Genomic DNA, 23,492 nt, shown 5'->3' on the forward strand with positions numbered 1-23,492 from the left:
TTGTCGCCTGAATATGTTTCTTATATTTCATTTTATCTGTTTCTACAATCGTGTTATAATTTCATGTACTGACTCGTTCCATGACCATGGAGACTTCTCCTAAATGTGGTCCCACGGAACAATAAATAAATAAATAAATAAATACTGCAGTTGGTTGCCTAAACTACTGGTACTAAAACTAGCAGATCCCATTTGCAAAATTTAATACCCAGCTGTTCTCCCGCAGTGGAGCCATACTACTCTGCAGTAATGACCTCAGTCGATTGGCTCACTGGATGCTGGTCTTCAGCCATTGTCAGCTTATGTTGTGGCTGAAGCAATTACTTCTCTATCTAGTAGCTACTCAGTGGCCCTCACAAGGGCTGAATGCACCCCGCTTGCCAACAGCATTCGGCAGACTTGGACGACCGTTCGTCCAAGTGCTAGCCAAGCCCAACAGTGCTTAACTTAGGTTATCTGAAAGGAATTGGTCTTGCCAGTGGAGCAAGACAGTTGACAGTAGTGTGACTACATGTACGATTAACTGTTGCTGTTGCCATTAATAAATAAGCTAATTGTAATGTATTAGGTGATTTCAGAAGTAATGGCTCATAGGATAAGTAGGGTGAACCAGGACTCCAACAAACTTTCAAAGCTGGTTGTATGGACTTGCAAAAGAAAAGAAAGTCTAGTAAATATGGACTCTAATATGCATACTTCATTTTCAATACTGTGAAACAAATCTCTTCTATTTATTTTATTTACATGTCAAGTTCCATAGGACCAGATTGAGGAATAAATCTCCAAGGTCATGGTACATGCCAGTACATGAAGTTACAACATAAAAGCAATAACATGTAAAAATAAAATGTTTATAAACCGAAGAAAGTCAAGCCATAAGTTTAAGTAAATGCAGTCCACAGTACCACAAGAATTCGGTTAATTTTTCAAGGAACTCCTCGACAGTGTAGAAGGAGTGACCCATGAGGAAACTCATCAGTTTTGATTTGAAAGCATGTGGATTACTGCAAACATTTCTGAAGTCTAGTGATAGTTTATTGAAAATGGATGCAGCAGTATACTGCACACCTTTCTGCATAAGAGTTAGGAAGTCCGATCCAAATGCAGGTTTGATTTCTGCCGAGTATTAACTTAGTGGAAGCTGCTTATTCTTGGGAATAAGCTAATATTGTTAACAAGAAATGACAGTAAGGAATATATATATATATATATATATATTGAGAGGCCACTGTCAAAATACCCAGACTCGTGAACAGGGGTCGACAAGAGGTTCGTGAACTTACGCCATTTGTTGCCTGAACAGCCCGTTTCTGAGCCAAAAATATCCTCTTGGTATGGGAATTACTCAAAATATAATACCATATGACATAAGCAAATAAAAATAAGCAAATTACACTAATTTTCATGTAAAACTATTGCTCACTTCAGATACTGTTCTAATAGTACAAATGGCAGCATTTAGTCTTTGAACAAGATCCTGAATGTGGGCTTTCCAGGACAATTTACTATCTATCTGAACACATAGAAATTTAAACTGTTTAGTTTCACTAATAACGTGACCGCTGCGTGAAATTAAAATGTCGGGTCTTGTCGAGTTGTGGGTTAGAAACTGAAAAAACTGAGTCTTACTGTGATTTAGTGTTAGTTTATTTTCTACAAGCCATGAACTTGTCATGAACTGCACTATTTGAAACTGAGCCAATCTTGCACACAACATCCTTTACTACCAAGCTAGTGTCACCAGCAAACAAATATTTTAGTTACCCGTAACATCATTTATATAAATAAGAAACATCAGTGGTCCCAGCACTGATTTCTGGGGCATCCCCCATTTGACTGTACCCCATGCAGACCCCAAATCTCGGCCATTCTCAACACTTTGAATAATGACCTGTTGCTGAAGTAAGAAGTGCACCAATTGTGAGCTTCTCTCCGTATTCCATAATGGTCCAACTTCTGGAGATATATTTTGTGATCACCACAATCAAACACCTTAGTTAAATAAAAAAATATGCCTAGTATTTGAAACCTGCATGGTTGTACTGTGCAGTAATGACATTTCAGCCAGCTGAGATGACCTTCACATTTGTTGATATTTGTATTGCACTGCCAGTGTTGTTGGTCCCATCATAGTAGTGTGATAAACATTACAGTAGACCTACACTACTTCTGCATCATTGGCAATCAGACCAATCTCCAGGCCCTCTGCTCACTTACATGACACGCAATAAATGTTTTGTACACTCACCATTCAGTGCTGCTTGTAGTTTATTTATCACAATCCTGTCGACTAGGATATTTGTTCTGTTCCCGGTTTTGATGTCTGGTGCTGCTATCAAAATTATGCGAGAGAAATTTATTTTGCAATTAGAGCAGCTTAAATCGTTATGTTCCGTGCACCCACAATGACAGATTTTTTACATTTGTGTTTTGTTGTAATTGCTGTGGATTCAGGATGTGATCTGTGAGAAATTGAACTGTGTCGTAACTAGGATATGTGCAATTTGTTTTCAATTGCTCCCTTATGGTGTGAACTAATACACTGCCCAAACAAATATCCTTGATGTAAATAGATGTTCAATTAACTGCATAGAGTGGTTGACAGTTGGGACGAATGCACTAGTGGCAATTTGATGCATCAACAAAAAATGACAGGAGAACAGAGAGTATTCAGAAGGAGAGTAAAATTTGTTTTTACAATCTCTGTTGCATGTGAAAAATGATTCAGCACTAGTTTTGATAATATGTATATGATCATCGTAGAGTTACAGAATAAAGAATAACAAAACACACACTTCAAACCATAGATAAGTGTGTGTGTGTGTGTGTGTGTGTGTGTGTGTGTGTGTGTGTGTGTGTGTGTGAATACATTACCCTGAGAGGGTGGTACATGGTCTGGGGAATGGGAAGAAGGGGAGGGCTAGGAGTTTGAGGTATAAAATGGCAAAAAGAATATCTTTATTAAAACAAACTATGAGATGGATATGTGAATGTGTCTCTTGGATTGTTAAATAAGTATTCCTTCACTAAAGGATGTAAGACGTGTTCCTTTTGGTGTACAATGAGCGCAGCCTCCATCCCAGCGCACAGCCTGCAAGTAGTGCATGTGCTGTTGGAGTCTCTCTGCATTGAAAGGGGCTGTCCCATTACAAAGCTGGAAAGTCACTGCTCTGTGGGATGTATAAATGAATATTATTAAAACATATATAGGCAATATCTGAAATCACAGTAAAGATTAAGTATGCGAACAGGTTGCAGGTGATACCTGTAGAATTGTATGTCTCTGCAACTTGAATTGATTTCAGTAACATGTTTTATGCTATTAGAAATAGTCATCCAAGGCTTGATGCTAGAGTGTTCGATTTGGTTTTTTATAACTCCAGGCGTATAACTTTTACCAAAAGATTTGACTGATTTCCAACAATGAACACTTTGGTATTATTAGAATGGCAGTGTTGTAATGAAGATGATCATTCTTCTGCAGACACTACATCGTGGCATTATTAGTTGGGGAGTGTTTTGAACTATGCGTGAATAAGATACCGGTAGAGGTCGGGCCTCAACTACCACTACCAACCGCAAAAAACAGTTGCGCTGTAGCAACTAACATATGCTTTGTGTCTACAATTTGCTTTGAGTTGCCAGTTGTGGTCTTCTTCTGTTTTTTCTCATTTTGAAATGAGTGAGGAGACTAATCCTGGTGCATAAAAGGATTTAAATGAGACTCTCACCGCAAGAAAAGAAATCAATAATCCGTATGACCATTATGTCAGTTCTGCTTTAGTGGAAGCACAGAATGGCGACAGATAGGGAGGGTTTATTCACTCGTATCACCCCCCTTTCCTTGGACAGTCCAAGTTTTCATTTGTTTACAGTAGCAGATGACTGCCACGATACACTGTTTGCATAATATCTGCATTAAAAATAACTTTTCAGCTATTTGTACTGTGCAGCTGAAATTGTAAAAATACACTTTTTGTAAAAATGACATTTTTCAGTATGGCATACCTGTAGGCATAAACATTAGGCTTCGCTGCAAGTCAGTTTGTCACCGTGATCAGATTTTTTGCTTTAACATTTGTTAGCTTCCCCAGATTGTCAGCTTCCAACCTAACTAAGACTTCAAGCTATGCTACACAACCAAGATTTCAAGGGGGTCCAGCATGTAACTTCAACCCACTTTTCTTAAAATGTACACAGTTGTAGCCTCTCACACAGTGGCCATTGTCAGTATTAGAGTATTATCTTGCATTCCACATGTCATTTTTATTTTATACTTATGAAAATTCACGCAAGTAGATTATTCATTTCATACTTTACTTTGCTTTTATTTTGTACTGGAAGCTGTTCTAGAGCCTGATTAAAGTTACTTGTTAATTAACTCTTTAACACTTTGGAGCTCTAACGTGCGAACTATTGCCATTGCCAGTGTGTCACTACAAAGAGTCAATTCACCTGCAGTTATTCACAACAGCTGATGCACTTGGTAATCTGTGGCCTATGTGATTACTGTTCAAAAAGATTTCGGGCTTGCAGCCGGTCGCAGTAAACTTCAATGCACGATATTTCGGCTGAACAACTGCCAGCCATCTTCAGGTGACTCGAACGAGGACTGACGAAGACACTCCGCTCCAGCTTATATAGTGCGCTGATAGTACTGCTGCGCATGCGTTGCAGTCGCAGCGACAGAAGGGCCCACTATATAAGCTGGAGCGGAGAGTGTCTTTGTCAGTCCTCGTTCGGGTCACCTGAAGATGGCTGGCAGTTGTCCAGCCAAAATGTCGTGCAATGAAGCTTACGCCGACCGGCTGCAAGCCGGATATCTTTTTGAGCTGTTGATTCGCTGGGAAAATTTCAAATTTTACGTGATTACTGTTGATCACTAAGGGCAATCAGTCTGTTTCTTCTGTACAAGCAGCCCCCCACTCCACTCCACCCCACCCCACCCGATTTGGTTGAGCCTTAACCTATTTGCGAATAGCAGCTGTCATGCCACGTAAAAATGTCAACAAACAATTACTTTTAATCAGAATAAGGCTGTCTTGTCAAAAATGTTACTAGTAATAAGAACAGTACTATGTTTATGCACTAAATCTGATACTGTACTAATACCTTTTATTCCTCATAGGTCAGCCCCAAGTGATTAAATTAGTACAAACACATGCTACAAAATCTCACAATAATGTAGCAGTTGATAATCAAGCTCTGAAGACAATATTTAAAGCGCCTAATCAAGATGGTAGCCAGGTATGTATAAGTTGAGTGATGACTTAACATCATGTCACAGATGTTGACATTATTTGGATATGTCATTTTTGTGGTAGGCATTAATTTACAATACTTATGATTTGTTAGTATTAATATGGAGCTGTTGTAGTTGAAATGGAATGTTTCTGGAACAGGATTACCGAATGTTGAGATTCTGCTCTACTGCTTTGATCCATAACATCATCAAGATGGCAGATTTTAATCATATACAATGTGGTGAGCATGATGCTACTCATTACACCCCCGAACAGACTTGCAAATTTTGCAAAACCATGTGAAAGATTTAACTCCAGCAATAAAATGAAACTGCTGGTACAACCACAGAAAGTAGAGGGTTTTTTGTGGGTACAAACTAAATTTATGTCGATAATAGTGACAGTATTCCAAAATAAATATTAACCCAAAAAATCAGTCACAAGAAATATTCAACACAACAACAAAATTGCAAAAACAAACACCATTTGTGTCATGAATTTGATCTATGTAGCCATGAACTCGCACACAACTCGAAAACCCGGTATCGCATATTTTACTTAACCTGTATAGCTCAGACATAGTCCTTGATAGCATGAACCTGCACACAACTCCTGAGCTGGATGCTGCAAATTTTACTTGACCTATATGGTTGCTAAAATGAAACCTGCAGTATCAAAAAGTAACACACAAATCATCATATCAGTTTTTGAAATCTTCACTTACCGTTTCTGTGTGAAAGTCCACAGTACAACAAACAAAAACTTACTCATGTAACTGATATCAGAAATATAACCTAAACAGTGATGGTAAATCTAGTATCCACAATACTTATCAACCACAGTTTGACACGATTACCAACCACTAACAAGAAAACTCCTAAATTTCTGAAAACTTACATAATGATCAACTTAGATATACACAGACATCTACAAACATACTAATACATCATACATACATCACTAAAATGCAAATAAAACCACAAAAAGTACTTACCAACCAAAGTCACTGTCGCTTAAATCTAGGCTGCACACACACACACACACACACACACACACACACACACACACACCTAAAAACAATAAAATAACTTTCATTGTTTCAACAAGCAATTACCAGCTCATAAATTTCTGTCATAGCCGTTACTGCCAAAAATTAAATTTGCGACTATGGGACACACAACACTAGCAATACCAAACAAAAGCCTGAATGCATCACCTAAAATATCTCAAATCCGAATAACTCATTGTTGAACCAGTATAAACTCTTCTAATGAAAACCTCAAACACTTCCCTAACAAGGTCACTCTCTAAGATACCTAACTAATGGCTTTGAAAAATGAACATCAAACACGAGAGCACCACCAAATACTAGAACACACCATCTACAAGCATGACCGTTCGCAAAAGTATCATGCCACCATGACGCTGCACAGCACATAGGTCAAAGCAGAGGTATAGGATCGCAATTTTCAGTTGACCCTACTGGAACTCTTATATGGTGCCCCTCGTGCCTTCCTTCTCTAATTCTACAAGTCATCCCTGCCCACAGATATCGATCCTCAGCTATTGCATTGATGTTATGATTGGTTTTGCACACTATATAGCTCTTCAGTGAAGTTGGTTGTGTGACATGTAGGACACAAATATTTATCATGAAGTGAAGCCCAATCCCAGTAAAACTCAAGTGAGCGCATTCCACGTATGAATCGGAAGCACAGCAAAAGCTGGACATCACATGGCGAGGAGAACAACTGAAACATTGCCCAACACCAGTCTGCCTAGGTGTCACACTGGACAGGGCTCTAACGTACAGGCAGCAATGTCGAAACGTGAAACAGAAAGTCATTTCTTGCAGTGGGATACTTAAGAAGCTGATTGGCAGCAGTTGGAGAGCTAAACCGCACCTCCTAAGGACTTCTGCACTTGCACTTTGTGTATCAGCTGCTGTGCATGCTGCTCCTGTGTGGAACGTTTCAGCTCATGCTAAGCAAGTTGAGCCAACACCAGAAATTGTATCCGATTGTTGGAATAGCCCCACCCAACATCCGGAGGGCCATTGCTGCAGACAGTGAGAGAACAAAGCAGGAGAATGACCACTGACATCCTCTGTATGGTTATCAGGTAGCAAGATCCCGCCTTAAATCCCCCAAGAGTTTCCTTGCTAGGAGTGCGCCACTGGAGGGAGCACCAGAGGCAGTTCGTCTTGTAACATGGAAGAGCTCACTGCCCGTAGACATCTCACCAAAAGAACAACTAGCTCCTGGTGCAAACCTACAATACCCTGTGTGGAGGTCCCTCAGCCGCCTAAGAGTGGGCGTTCCCCGATGTAAGACCAACCTGAAGAAATGGGGAATCCCGCCTGCGAGCGCTGACACCTTTTGCGACTTCGGGGCTGAAGAAGATCCAAGCCATATACTTGTATGCCCCTTCATGGACAACCCGTGCACAATACAAGATGTTTACGGAGGAAATGACAAAGCTATTGCAGCTGCTATTTTTTGGAAATGCTGACCAGACACGGAAATGAATGAATGTTTGATAGCAGCTTCGCATGATTAATCGTCGGCCCAAAGAAATTCATGCTGTGACATTTTGCATTTCTGTGTTTTTACGCATTGTTGCCAACTGATAATAGAAAAGTGTACAAGCATACTAAGCATAAGGCGATGAGTTCTGTCTTCAGTTACAGCACCTGTAGGATGAATTATAAGATATAGTTCATGTTATACATCATTGGATATGTCTCACCATATTGCCTGGGTGGCACTTGTGGCCTTTTGGTGGTAATTTAGAGGGGTTCTTATGAAGATAGTCAAGGATTCCAGACTTTATTCTAATGTTTATGTCATATGCTAGTTTAAGTGTCTGATAGTGGGAGAGGTGTTATAGAATACTGTCTTTTGTATGAGGTGACAGTGTCTTAACTCCTCATGAGGCTACAGGTTCTGTCTGTTCTGAAAATGTGAATGTTTCTAAGGACTTCTTGTATTTTTCTTATACATGCTCTTCATCCCAAAATTTGGTTGGTTTTAATATATCCATGCAGAGTATCATTGGGTTATTCTATGTCAAGTCGCACAGTCATGTCGTTCTAAAATTTTGTTTGCATGCTTGAAACTTCGACTTTTTAGCACTGACTCTTGAAATTTCACCTCCGTGTCATTTATGATATGTTGTACAAAGCTTTCCTGGTTTGATGATGATTTTCCCAACACTTAATGATTTAGACGATGCTAAACTTACTGACTTTAAAGGATTTTTTTAACTATAGGGTTGTATGTTTTGAAAGGATTACAGCAAGTTCTTTGATGGCTTTCAAAAACCTGAAGGGATAGTAACTGTGATGTCTACATGTACTTCTTTCGTGATCATCTGGAAAGTTAATACTGGACTGTAACACTGTCAGATCTTGTTGATCTCCACTCGGGTCTGAAAATTTTTGAAGAGTTTTTAAAAACTGAGGTGTAGTCTGTCAAGTGATACATTGTTGCAAGTAATTTTCCAACACTATTTGATTTGATATTTTCCATAGTAACTAAGTAATCAGTACTTTGGTTAAAAACACAAGACGTTACCAACAGAATTATAAATGGTTGTGCCACAAACAAATATGACCATCTAACAGAAACAAAAACAGGAACTGAGGACAAACAGACTGATTGTTGCATACCGGTGATGATCAACAGTGCATGACAGGGATTGTTGCAGTGCTTTCATATATGCACAGGTTTCAAGCAAGCTATTGCAAACGCACAGAACACTTTATCTCTTAGAGCTGGTGATTAGCTGCACAGGATATACTACGTTGTTTCAAAAATCACTTAATTAATAAAATTAAATTAATTTTCACACTTAAGATTAATTTGCCTAGAATACTTGATATTGAAATATGCTTTTTGAGACCTCTGCATCTGAGGCATTTTATGTCAGACCTGATGACTCATTTTTCATCACAGTAAAGAATTTATTAATTTTTGATCTATTTGTTTGTCCATTCACAGAAAAGATATTAATTTTTTTTTTAATTTGTTAGTCTAGCTTATAACCTCAGGAATCTTAAGACCAAAACTAGGTTCTGCCAGGTCGGCAAAACATGATATAAACTTTTTCCAATGTCCCTGTAAGTTTTCCAGAAATTGGAAATTGTCATACACCAATATTTTTGTACTCACCAAGCTGCACCAGAACACACACATAAAAGGTTATAATTAGGTAAGCTTTCGGAGCCAGTAGAGCTCATTCTTAAGGCAGAAGGGTTGAAGGGGAAGGAAGATGGGTGAAGGAAAAGGACTGGAGAGGTCTAGGGAGACTTACCAGAGAGATGAGAAGAAAAGACTGATTGTTGGGGAATGCACTGGAGACGATTTGGAAACCTGAGAGCTTAATGGTGGAAGACAGGATAATGTGAAAGACAGAGATTTCTGATTAAACATCATGCACACGTTAATAAGAGTGAAAAGCTTGAGTGTATTGTATGTAACAGTGGTGGGAGGGGGGGGGGGGAATAGACAGGTAAGAAAATGAAAGATGTAGAAAACTAAAACGGATTGAAGAAAGGAGTAGATACTGTGAAGAAATGCGGACAAGGAAGAAGTTTATGAAAATTATAGCCAGGTTGGTGGTGAGAACCAAGGAATGTTGTAGTGATAGTTCCCATCTGCGAAGTTCTGAGAAATGGGTGTCTGGGGGAAGAATACAGATAGTGTGTGTGGTGAGAGAGCACTGAGGTCATGATTGTCCTGTTGTAGTGCATGCTCTGCAACAGGATATTGTGTGTTGCCAGTATACACCCTCTGCCTACCACCATTCATCCTAACTGATAATTTGGTGATAGTCACGTCAATGTAAAAGGCTGAACAGTGTTCACATAACAGCTGGTATATGACGTGTTGTTTCACAGGTGACTCTCCCTTTGATAGTATATGTTTTGCCAGATACTGGGCTGGTATAGCTGGTGGTGGGAGGGTGCATAGGGAAAGTCTTGCAGTGGGGAAGGTCAGAGGAGTAGGAGCCATTGGGTAGGGAGATGAATTCAGGAGGAGCATAGGGCCTGACAATAGTATTGCGGAGATTGGTAGGGTGACGAAAAGCTATTCTAGATGTGATGGGCAAAATTTCAGCAACTACTGTTGCTCGTTAGTAGGTTTAATGTGAACAGAAGTGTGTAGCTGGCCTTCGGTGAGGACAAGATCAACATCAAGGAAAGTGTCATGGGATTTATAATAGTACCATGTGAAATTTACTGTTGATCCCTCCAAAAAACTACTTTGAAGAACATCACTGGTCGCTCAGTATTATCCTAGTCTGGAATGTATTAATCAGCTACTTTGTGTTCCTAAAATGATGCCCTGAGATGAGATCCATTTTGTCTGATGAGATTTTGCCCACCACACCTAGAACAGCTTTTCGTCACCCTCCCAATCTCCAAAATATTCTTGTCAGACCATATGCTCCTTTTGCATCCATCTCCCTACCCTATGCCTCGTACCCCTGTTCCGTCCCTGCTGCGAGACTTGCCCTCCCACCATCACCTATACCAGCCCTACATGTCATATACCAGTTGTTATGTAAACACTATTCAGCCTTTTACATTGGCATGACTACCTCCAAATTATCTGTTAGGACGAATGGGCATAGGCAGATGGTGTGTAATGGCAACATGCAAAATCTTCAAATGTTTTTTAATTCCATTCTTTGATCAAAATATCAATTCTTTTGACGATGACCGGTTTCAGTCCGTGATGACCATCCTCAGATCTTTTCTAGACCATGTCCTAAAGTGTCCATTATGGCCTTATCACTTTAAGACTGGTGTAGAAAAGATCTGAGGTTGGTCATCACGGACTGGAAAAAAAAAAAAAAAAGTTTCCATTATGGCCTTATCATTTTAGGACATGGTGCAGAAAAAATCTGAGGATGGTCATCACGGACTGAAACCGGTCATCGTCAAAAGAACTGATATTTTGGTCAAAGAATGGAATTAAAAAACATTTGAAGATTTTGCATGTTGCCATTACACACCATCTGCCTATGCCCATTCGTCCTAACAGATAATTTGGAGGTAGTCATGCCAATGTAAAAGGCTGAATAGTGTTTACATAACAACTGGTATATGACGTGTAGGGCTGGTATAGGTGATGGTGGGAGGGCAAGTCTCGCAGCAGGGACGGAACAGGGGTACGAGCCATAGGGTAGGGAGATGGATGCAAAAGTAGCATATGGTCTGACAAGAATATTTCGGAGATTGGGAGGGTGACGAAAAGCTGTTCTAGATGTGGTGGGCAAAATCTCATCAGACAAAATGGATCTCATCTCAGGGCACCATGTCCTAAAGTGATAAGGCCATAATGGAAACTTTTTTTTTTTTTTTTTTTTTTTTTTTTTTTTTTTTTTTTTTTTTTTTTTTTTTTTTTTTCCAGTCCGTGATGACCAACCTCAGATCTTTTCTACACCAGTCTTAAAGTGATAAGGCCATAATGGACACTTTAGGACATGGTCTAGAAAAGATCTGAGGATGGTCATCACGGACTGAAACCGGTCATCGTCAAAAGAATTGATTTTGTGATCAAAGACTGGAATAAAAACACATTTGACAGTATTGGATCACTGTTCGTATTCGCGACTATGTCTCAGCTGGTGACCGCAGTATCCTGTTACAGAGCATGCTCTACAACATGACAGTCATGACCTCAGTGCTGTTTCAGCACAAGTGCCATCTGTATTCTTCCCCCAGACACCAGTTTCCCAGAACTCTGCAGGTGGGAACTATCGCTACAGCATCTCCTCGGTTCTCACTATCCACCTGGTCGTAGCTTACATTAAATTCTTCGTTCTCAGCATTTCTTCACAGTATCTACTCCTTTCTTCAATCTGTTTTAGTTTTCTACAGCTTTTATTTTCTTACCTTTCTATTTTTGGCTGCCCCTCTCCCACCTCTGTTATATACAATTCACTTAGCTTTTCGCTCTTACTAACTCTTGTACAATGTTTAAGCAGTTATCTCAGTCTTGTATATTATCCTGTCTTCCACGTTTAAGCTCTCAGATTTCCAAATCTTGTCCTGTGCAGTCCCCAAAAGTCAGTCTTTCTTCCTTGTTCTGTTTGGTAAGTCTCCCTTGATATGTGGTTCTAGGTGACTTTCCGGAAATCTACCCTTTTTCCTAGAGCTCTTAAGTCCTTTTCCTTCAACCCTCTTCCTTTCCCTCCAATCCTTCTGCTTTGAGGAGGAGCCACTGGCTCCAAAAGCTTGCCCACTTATAACTTTTTATGTGTGTGTGTTATGACACAGCTTGGTAAGTAGATTTTTGTGTGTATTCAAGTAAATTTTGTCAAAAATTGATTGTTTTTGTTGTTATATTAATTTTTTGTAATTTTCTTTGTAACTTTATTGCTTAAATAAATTCATTCTTGTTAAGTACGTCTCTCTCTTAACTTTAGAAGAAAATTCCGTATCAAAATCTTCATATACATCTTAGTTAGAGTATTTCTGTAGATAAGTACTACTTTACATGGGCATTCTCACAGAACCAAATTATCAGAACTTTACTATATTGAAAATTCAGAATAAAAAAAGTTTTAGTCTGTGACCAAAAAGGATTTTCAGAAGTTCTTATGTCACAGGTATGAGCAAATACACAAAGTTTTAGGAAAATCTGAGATTGAGGGTTACAAATCCCAGAATTATTGGGCGATTTGACATGGAATGACCCCATTGGCCTTCTGTGCCTCCCCTTCCTCCCTATGCGTTTATGCATGGCTGCATGAAATAAGTGGGAATTGTAAACTACCTGCCTCTTCCAGTCTTCATACCAGAAGAAAATGACCAATCTGCATCATTCCTGTTATTTTCATTTCACTTACTAACACACACCGTTGGATCAATCCATACAAGGTGGTTCAGCACTGGTTGTTTGACATATCAGAAAAATTGGATATTCGCTGGGCGATGAATTCCCTGATGTTTAGTGGACTCAAAAATGTTTTTTAAAATTTTTAAATTGTTTATGAGATTATGGTGACCATTTTTGTTTCAGCCTGCATTTTTTTTTGTTTTTTTGTTTTTTGAAGTATTCAAATAATAGTTTGTACCACGGATTTCAAATAAAAAGCATTTAGTCCAGCACACTCTGGCCTGCAATTTTGAACCATCATCTCCTAGCTGAATTTATTCCCTATGTATTTTTAATAGCTCAAAGTTTTTGGTTGGAAGTTTTAAACTCAATTTTTGGACAGCAGCTTTTCAAAAAAAGGAATAATTTCTCAGCTTTAAAATTTTTGGTGCTGTTACATTCTGCAATATAGGTACTTTTTTTAGAGTATCAGTGGTTAGAAGCTTACATTTAAGAAATATAATATTTTAAAATATAGATTTTTTGGGATTTTTCATTTTCTTTGAGCAACTTGTGTGATAGGAATATAAAACAATGAAAAGGTTGAGTGCCTTTAGTATTCTGTAAAGTTTTGAACCGTTCCTCCAAGATGATAGCAGAGACTTCTTGTATTCCCTCACATTTTATAAAAAAAACATAGGTAACTCCACCTACCTGTTCCTTACAGAAGGTAAACATTTCTTGACGTGTCAAGATCTGGTTCTCATAGATCCGCTGAAAACCAGCCGTCGTGGTAGCATGTTTTGTCGCGCCCCTGATGCTATCACGAGCCTTCTTCCCATGGCATGATGTCAAAAAGTGTCATTCTACAACAAATCCCCAATCTTCTTTGTGAAGGAAGTTGTAAATAAACTCCTTTTTGTTTCTGTATTGGCTTGCAGCACCATCAGAGTAGTAGTTCATTTGTGGAAGGGTGGTGGTGTTTTATTTAGTTTGTTAATTGCATCTGAAATGCATGCGCTGCTGTAGTGTTGCGTTAAAGTTGGTCACGTATGACACTAAAACTGTGACTCTTTAGTTTATCTTGATCTTTATAACAGAAAACAAATGATTTGTGGCCAATTTGTTTACCCAGTAGTGTCCTTGTTCTTCATCTTTGACAACAAAGGAACTGTTTTCAGAAAAGTTGGCAACAACCAATCATTCATGAACTGCCAAGGTGTGCTTTTGTCTTTCACAAATTTACTTTGAGCTTTGACAATAAAATGATACATTTGCATGTTTTCAAGGTTATTGTGGTTTTGTGATTGTCACCACTTTATAATATTGTTAATTTTTAAACAATATTAACCTTTTTTGTCTTTGAACCTTAGTACCAAACAGCCTTTTTGCCAGGCATCAAACGGCTGTTGCTGTCATCTCCATGAAGCCTAATAACCTTTTTGATGGTATTTTCATCTATCAAATAAGATGCATTTTTCTTCTGTAATGCAAGTAAAATTCCCTGGTTATTAAATGTTTTGTTAATTTAAGCAAACGTTGTGACCCATTAAATTCATCACTAATGTTTGCTCAACTTCAAGAATTTGACAGTAAACTTATATCTTAATTTTATCTTAGTTGTTGGAAACACAACATTTATTTTTGAGATTTTCTATCAGATCACCTAGGATTTTGAAAGTGTGTGTGTGTGTGTGTGTGTGTGTGTGTGTGTGTGTGTGTGTGTGTGTGTGTGTGTGTAAGATGTTGTTGAATGACAAGTGATGTACGAGGGGCAGCAACTTGAAATTAGCGGAGGTTCAGGCCTGGTGGGTAATGGGAAGAGAGAATATATTGAAGGGCAAGTTCCCATCTCCGGAGTTCTGATAGGTTGGTGTCAGTGGGAAGTATCCAGATAACCTGGACAGTGTAACACTATGTCTGTTCATGCGAATGGACAGTTTGTTGCTAGTTATTCCCACATAGAAGGCTTCATAGTGTAGGCACGTCAGTTGGTAAATCACGTGGGTGCTTTCACACGTGGCTCTGCCTTTGATCGTGCACACCTTCCGGGTTACAGGACTGGAGTAGGTGGTGGTGGGAGGGTGCATGGGACAGGTTTTACACCGGGGGCGGTTACAAGGGTAGGAGCCAGAGGGTAGGGAAAATGGTTTGGGGATTTCATAGGAATGAACTAAGAGGTTACGAAGGTTAGGTGAACGGCGGAAAGACACTCTTGGTGGAGTAGGGAGGATTTCATGAAGGATGGATCTCATTTCAGGGCAGGATTTGAGGAAGTCGTATCCCTGCTGGAGAGCCACATTCAGAGTCTGGTCCAGTCCCGGAAAGTATCCTGTCACAAGTGGGGCACTTTTGTGGTTCTTCTGTGGGGGATTCTGGGTTTGAGGGGATGAGGAAGTGGCTCTGGTTATTTGCTCCTGTACCAGGTCGGGAGGGTAGTTGCGGGATGCGAAAGCTGTTGTCAGGTTGCAGGTGTAATGGTTCAGGGATTCCGGACTGGAGCAGATTCGTTTGCCACGAAGACCTAGGCTGTAGGGAAGGGACCGTTTGATGTGGAATGGGTGGCAGCTGTCATAATGCAGGTACTGTTGCTTGTTGGTGGGTTTGATGTGGACGGACGTGTGAAGCTGGCCATTGGACAGGTGGAGGTCAAGGAAAGTGGCATGGGATTTGGAGTAGGACCAGGTGAATCTGATGGAACCAAAGGAGTTGAGGTTGGAGAGGAAATTCTGAAGTTGTTCTTCACTGTGAGGCCAGATCATGAAGATGTCATCAATAAATCTGTACCAAACTTTGGGTTGGCAGGCCTGGGTAACCAAGAAGGCTTCCTCTAAGCGACCCATGAATAGGTTGGCTTATGAGGGGGCCATCCTGGTACCCATGGCTGTTCCCTTTAATTGTTGGTATGTCTGGCCTTCAAAAGTGAAGAAGTTGTGGGTGAGGATGAAGCTGGCTAAGGTGATGAGGAAAGAGGTTTTAGGTAGGGTGGCAGGTGATTGGTGTGAAAGGAAGTGCTCCATCGCAGCGAGGCCCTGGACGTGCGGAATATTTGTGTATAAGGAAGTGGCATCAATGGTTACAAGGATGGCTTCAGGGGGTAACAGATTGGGTAAGGATTCCAGGCGTTCGAGAAAGTGGTTGGTGTCTTTGATGAAGGATGGGAGACTGCATGTAATGGGTTGAAGGTGTTGATCTACGTAGGCAGAGATCCGTTCTGTGGGGGCTTGGTAACCAGCTACAATTGGGCGGCCGGGATGATTGGGTTTGTGGATTTTAGGAAGAAGGTAGAAGGTAGGGGTGCGGGGTGTTGGTGGGGTCAGGAGGTTGATGGAGTCAGGTGAAAGGTTTTGCAGGGGGCCTAAGGTTCTGAGGATATGGATCGGTCAGCCTTCAGATAACGGATAGCCTGGGCTTCAGCAGTGGTGATGTTGGGAGTAGGATTAAGGTTTTTTAAGGAGGATTGAGATGCAAGGCTGGCTCCCATATTCTATTTTCTCAGGCTTGTCTGGCATTTGGCATTACCCCCAAAGGCCTCACACTTAAAGTTCCCATCTCTGGCTGCAACCCTTCTTTCCATCAGTCCCTATACCAGTTCCAAACTGAACAATCCATTGCCCTCACCCACCTAATCCTTCACCTACACATCAACTCAGCCAATGAACACACCCGTCAACTCCTATCCTTAATGAAAGTCCTTAATCTTTCCTCTCCCACATCCACATCGGCTGTTCAGAGCATCCTCCTACAGGCCAACCGTAAATTAGAACAGCATGCCACCCTCCACCTCTAAAAACTATCCAATCTCCTGGTTTCCCACCTCCGGAAAGGCAACTCACTCACCCTTCACAACCTTTCCAGCAAACCTCAACCTCCTCTCATTGCACACCAACCCAGTCTCTCCCATCTACTCAATCTCCCCCTTCCAGCTCCACTCCCTCCAAAACCTCAAAATTCCAATCAACACAACCTGGAACCACAACGCCCTAATTCAGTAGTTAACCTTTCCCTCAAACCTCTCTCCCAATCCGAAACCTCTGTCCTATCCAAAGGCCTCACCTTCAGCCCCACTCCCAGATTCAACCAAACAGCCCTCGTCAAAGATTTACTGTCCTACACTCGTACTCTCTGCTGGAAATATCACTTTGCCACGAAGAAAAATGATCCTAATCCTACTCCTAATGACCCAACTCCCCAAGACACCATCCAAATTGAACCCTGCCTGGAACAGTTCCATCCTCCGTCGCAGCGTGACCCACCTCCTCTTCCTCAAAATCACCCTCTCCAAACCTTCCAGGAATTTCTGACTTCCAGCCTTGCATCTCAATCCTTCTTAAAAAACCTTAATCCTACTCCCAACATCACCACTGCTGAAGCCCAGGCTATCCGTGATCTGAAGGCTGACCGATCCATCGTCATTCTTCCGGCGGACAAGGGTTCCATGACCGTGGTACTTGATCGTCGGGAGTATGTGGCTGAGGGACTGTGTCAGCTTTCAGACAACACCACATACAAAGTTTGCCAAGGTAACCCCATTCCCGATGTCCAGGCGGAGCTTCAAGGAATCCTCAGAACCTTAGGCCCCCTGCAAAACCTTTCACCTGACTCCATCAACCTCCTGACCCCACCAACACCCCGCACCCCTACCTTCTACCTTCTTCCTAAAATCCACAAACCCAATCATCCCGGCCGCCCAATTGTAGCTGGTTACCAAGCCCCCACAGAACGGATCTCTGCCTACGTAGATCAACACCTTCAACCCATTACATGCAGTCTCCCATCCTTCATCAAAGACACCAACCACTTTCTCGAACGCCTGGAATCCTTACCCAGTCTGTTACCCCCGGAAACCATCCTTGTAACCATTGATGCCACTTCCTTATACACAAATATTCCGCACGTCCAGGGCCTCGCTGCGATGGAGCACTTCCTTTCACGCCAATCACCTGCCACCCTACCTAAAACCTCTTTCCTCATCACCTTAGCCAGCTTCATCCTCACCCACAACTTCTTCACTTTTGAAGGCCAGACATACCAACAATTAAAGGGAACAGCCATGGGTACCAGGATGGGCCCCTCGTACGCCAACCTATTCATGGGTCGCTTAGAGGAAGCCTTCTTGGTTACCCAGGCCTGCCAACCCAAAGTTTGGTACAGATTTATTGATGACATCTTCATGATCTGGACTCACAGTGAAGAACAACTTCAGAATTTCCTCTCCAACCTCAACTCCTTTGGTTCCATCAGATTCACCTGGTCCTACTCCAAATCCCATGCCATTTTCCTTGACGTTGACCTCCACCTGTCCAATGGCCAGCTTCACACATCCGTCCACATCAAACCCACCAACAAGCAACAGTACCTGCATTATGACAGCTGCCACCCATTCCACATCAAACGGTCCCTTCCCTACAGCCTAGGTCTTCGTGGCAAACGAATCTGCTCCAGTCCGGAATCCCTGAACCATTACACCTACAACCTGACAACAGCTTTCGCATCCCGCAACTACCCTCCCGACCTGGTACAGAAGCAAATAACTAGAGCCACTTCCTCATCCCCTCAAACGCAGAATCCCCCACAGAAGAACCACAAAAGTGCCCCACTTGTGACAGGATACTTTCCAGGACTGGACCAGACTCTGAATGTGGCTCTCCAGCAGGGATACGACTTCCTCAAATCCTGCCCTGAAATGAGATCCATCCTTCATGAAATCCTCCCTACTCCACCAAGAGTGTCTTTCCGCCGTCCACCTAACCTTCGTAACCTGTTAGTTCATTCCTATGAAATCCCCAAACAACCTTCCCTACCGTCTGGCTCCTATCCTTGTAACCGCCCCCGGTGTAAAACCTGTCCCATGCACCCTCCCACCACCACCTACTCCAGTCCTGTAACCCGGAAGGTGTACACGATCAAAGGCAGAGCCACATGTGAAAGCACCCACGTGATTTACCAACTGACCTGCCTACACTGTGATGCATTCTATGTGGGAATGACCAGCAACAAACTGTCCATTCGCATGAATGGACACAGGCAGACAGTGTTTGTTGGTAATGAGGATCACCCTGTGGCTAAATATGCCTTGGTGCACGGCCAGCACATCTTGGCACAGTGTTACACTGTCCGGGTTATCTGGATACTTCCCACCAACACCAACCTATCCGAACTCCGGAGATGGGAACTTGCTGTTCAATATATCCTCTCTTCCCGTTACCCACCATGCCTCAATCTCCACTAATTTCAAGTTGCCGCCACTCATACCTCACCTGTCATTCATCATCATCTTTGCCTCTTCACTTCCGCCTCGAGTGACATCTCTGCCCAAACTCTTTGTCTTTAAATATGTCTGCTTGTGTCTGTATATGTGTGGATGGATATGTGTGTGTGTGTGTGTGTGTGTGTGTGTGTGTGTGTGTGTGTGTGTGTGAGTGTATACCTGTCCTTTTTCCCCCCTAAGGTAAGTCTTTCCGCTCCCGGGATTGTAATGACTCCTTACCCTCTCCCTTAAAACCCACATCCTTTCGTCTTTCCCTCTCCATCCCTCTTTCCTGATGAGGCAGCAGTTTGTTGCAAAAGCTTGAATTTTATGTGTATGTTTGTGTGTCTGTCGACCTGCCAGCACTTTCATTTGGTAAGTCATATCATCTTTGTTTTTAGATATATTTTTCCCACGTGGAATGTTTCCCGAGAGAGAGAGAGAGAGAGAGAGAGAGAGAGAGAGAGAGAGAGAGAGAGAGGCCAATGTCAAAATACCCAAACTTGTGAACAGGGGTCGACAAGAGGTTCATAAACTTATACCACTTATTGCCTGAACAGCCCGTTTCTGAGCCAAAAATATCCTCTTAGAATGGGAGTTACCCAAAATATAATACCATATGACATAAGCGAATAAAAATAAGCAAATTACACTAATTTTCATGTAGAACGATCACTCACTACAGATACCGTACTAGTAGTACAAATGGCAGCATTAAGTCTTTGAACAAGATTGTGAACGTGGACTTTCCAGGACAATTTACTATCTATCTGAACACATAGAAATTTAAACAGTTCAGTTTCGGTAATATATGACCACTGCGTGAAATTAAAATGTCGGGTTTTGTTGAGTTGTGGGTTAGAAACTGTAAAAACTGAGTGTTACTGTGATTTAGCGTTAGTTTATTTTCTACAAACCGTGGACTTGTGTCATAAAGTGCACTATTTCAAACTGTGATAGTGTTGCACACAACATCCTTTGCTACCAAGCTAGTGTTATCAGCAAACAGAAATATTTTAGAGTTACCCGTAATACTAGAGGGCATATCATTTATATAAATAAGAAACATGAGTGGTTCGAGCACTGATTTCTGGGGCGTCCCCCACTTGACCCTACCCCACTCAGACCCCAAATCACAGCCATTCTCAACTCTTTGAATAATGAGCATTTGCTGTCTGTTGCTGAAGTAAGAGGTGAACCAATTGTGAGCTTCTCCCCATATTCTGTAATGGTCCAACTTCTGGAGCTGTATATTGTGATCAACGCAATCAAACACCTTAATTAAATCAAAAATATGCCTAGTGTTCGAAACCTTTTGTTTAACCCATCCAGTACCTCACTTAGGAAAGAGAATATAGCATTTTCAGTTGTTAAGACTTTCAAAGTGGAAATGTACATTTGATAGCAAATTGTGTGATTTAAAATGGTCAGTGATCCTTACGTACAAAGTCTTTTCAATATCTTTAGCAAACACTGGTGGCATAGAAATAGGTCTAAAATTTTCTACTGCATCCCTCTCTCCCTTTCTCCCTTTTTCCCTTTTTATAAAGCGGCTTTACTACTGAGTACTTTAATCGTTTAGGAAACTGACCATTCCAAAAGGAAAAATTATCAATATGGTAAAATACAGGGCTAACATGTGCAGCACAGTACTTTAATATTCCACTAGACACTCAATCATAACTATGAGAGTCCTTAGTCTTTAGTGATTTAATTATTGATTCTATCTCCCCCTTGTCTTTATCACAGAGGAGTATTTCAGGCATCAATCTCGGAAAGGCATTTGCCAAGAGAGTTACGTGGTGTCGTATAGAAACTAAATTTTTATTTAATTCACCAGCAATGCTCAGAAACTGATTGTTGAATACTGTACATATATCTGATTTATCAGTAACAGAAATATTTTTCACTACAAACTGACTGTATACCATCGAACTTCTGCTGCTGACCAGACTCTTCCTTCACAACTAACCATATGGTTTTAATTTTATCCTGCAGAATTAGCTATTCTGCTTGCATCCCACATACTCTTTGCCTTCCTAATAATGTTTTTAAACACCTTACAAGACTTTTTGTAATGGGCTACTGTAGCTTGATTGTGACTACTTCTAACATTTTGATATAATTCCTTCTCTTTGTTCTACATGGTATCCTTTTATCCCACTAGTCAACCACCCAGGCTGCCTTTTACTGCTAGTAACTCTTTTAGAACGTTCTAATGGAAAGCAACTATCAAAGAGCATGAGAAATATATTAAGGAAGACATTATATTTGTCATCTATGTTATCGGCACTATAAACATTCTGCCACTCTTGTTCCTCGGCAACGTTTAAAGAACACTATTGCTGTTGGGTTAACTTTCTTACTTAGTTTGTTATTACACATTAGTTTGAATACAAAAGCCTTTTAGTGTTAAAATTTGTGCATCATGGTCTGAAAGGCCATTAACCCCTTTATTAACAGAATGCCCATCTAGTAATGAAGAATGAATAAAAATATTGTCTATGGCTGCGACACTGTTCCCATGCACCCTAATTGAAGAAAAAGAAAAGAAAAAAAAGTCTGCATCAAATCATATGAATTTAGGAGATCTTCCCCATCCTTTTTCTTGCACCATCATACACAGAATTTATGTTGAAGTCACAACATATACCTAATTTCTGGTACTTCCTACAAAGTGAATAAAGAGCTTTCTCTATCTTGAGCAGAAATGCTCTGAAGTCAAGAGTTATGGGACCTACAAACAACCATAATAATTAGAAGTTTAATTTCACTAAATTCGACTGCCCCTGCACAACATTCAAATATCTGTTCAGTGCAGTGCCGTGATATTTCCATGGGCTCAAATGAAATACTGTTTTTACGCACATAGCCACTCCCCCACCTGGCAAGGAACTCGTTGAAAAACAGCCAACTAATCTGTATCCTGGTAAAGGAAGCCTCTGAATTGTCAAGTTATTTAAGCGGTACTCCGACATACCAATAATTTCAGAGTCAACATCTATAAGCAGTTCACTAACTTTATCTCTAATACATCTTATATTTTGATGAAATATGGTAATCCCTTCTTGACTTGGAAACATGACAACCTCTGAAGGTGAGCCCTTAGTTAGAGGGACTTCCTTTAAGCAGGCATACCTATCTATCAACTGGCTTCAATCTAAGGTGCACATCTTAATACCACCTACTACAGGAATTTTTCCGTGAGTGATCCCACCACAACCCACTACACTGTCAACTATAACCTGTGCCAGCCTTCCATTCCCATACCTATTGAGGTGCAGGCCATGCGTAGTGAAACCTGATGTATTGATAGACCCAACTGGCACCACCGAAATGTGACCCATGCCCTCTGGCATCAGCGCCCTCTCCAGTCCCATGTTAACGCGCCTAACAGCCGCATTAAGATGAGGCCGATCATGACGTTGAAACAGTTGCACGAAATGCACATTAGTGCCACCAGTTTGAGTAGCTATCTTTACCATGTCACCACCTACATCATATTCCCTGTCCCTATCAAGTCTCTTCCCTGCTCCACCGACTATCACTACCTGATCCTTCTTTGTAAAATTCCTACGTGGCTCCCCTATGCTGTCAGTCACCTGAGCCAACCCTGCACTAGGTTTCACAATGCTGGTGACGTGGTACTCGTTCCCCAACACTTCCTGCAACTGCTGGCCCACACCTCTACCATGCGAACTACCTAGCAGCAGAACCTTCTTCTTTCTGTTAGACTTTGCAACTAACCAGGCCTCCTAACTGCTGAGGACTGCTGCATGTTCCCTACATCTACAAGAGGCTCCTCTCCACTCAGCTCTGACAGCTTGTCAAATCTACTGCATATACACAAAGTATAACTGTCTGAATACCTCCTCCTCCTAGCTGCCTTCTTGCCAACAGCCAGTTCCCATTCCCCACCACCCTTCACCCTCCTCAACCTATCTAGTTCCTCATTTGCATATTGTAACTGCACTTGAAGGGCACAGAGCTTATACTCCTGCTCCTTTATCAACTTATTTCTACTACAGATTCTGCTTTCCAAGGAGAGGATCTCGTTAGAATGCCCACTGACTTCCCCACTGCATTCCCCCCAGTGAAAATACTTTGAACAAACCCCACACCGTAATCCACTACTCACAAACCTTTCACAGAGCCCACACTTCTCACTCA

General features: G+C 41.2%; 1 protein-coding gene across 2 annotated transcripts in view; it reads left to right on the plus strand.

Moving 5' to 3' along the window:
* LOC126235799 (transcription factor Dp-1) overlaps window positions 1–23,492 on the plus strand; it is a 197,274-nt gene that overhangs the window by 5,479 nt on the left and 168,303 nt on the right. For both annotated transcript variants that reach the window (XM_049944619.1, XM_049944618.1), the window contains exon 2: window positions 5,129–5,247. In XM_049944619.1, the coding sequence (XP_049800576.1) occupies window positions 5,129–5,247 (119 nt within the window). The remainder of the gene's footprint in view (window positions 1–5,128; window positions 5,248–23,492) is intronic.

The sequence above is a fragment of the Schistocerca nitens genome, chromosome 2 (genome assembly GCF_023898315.1).
Source record: "Schistocerca nitens isolate TAMUIC-IGC-003100 chromosome 2, iqSchNite1.1, whole genome shotgun sequence".
Classification (NCBI taxonomy): Eukaryota; Metazoa; Arthropoda; class Insecta; order Orthoptera; family Acrididae; genus Schistocerca; species Schistocerca nitens.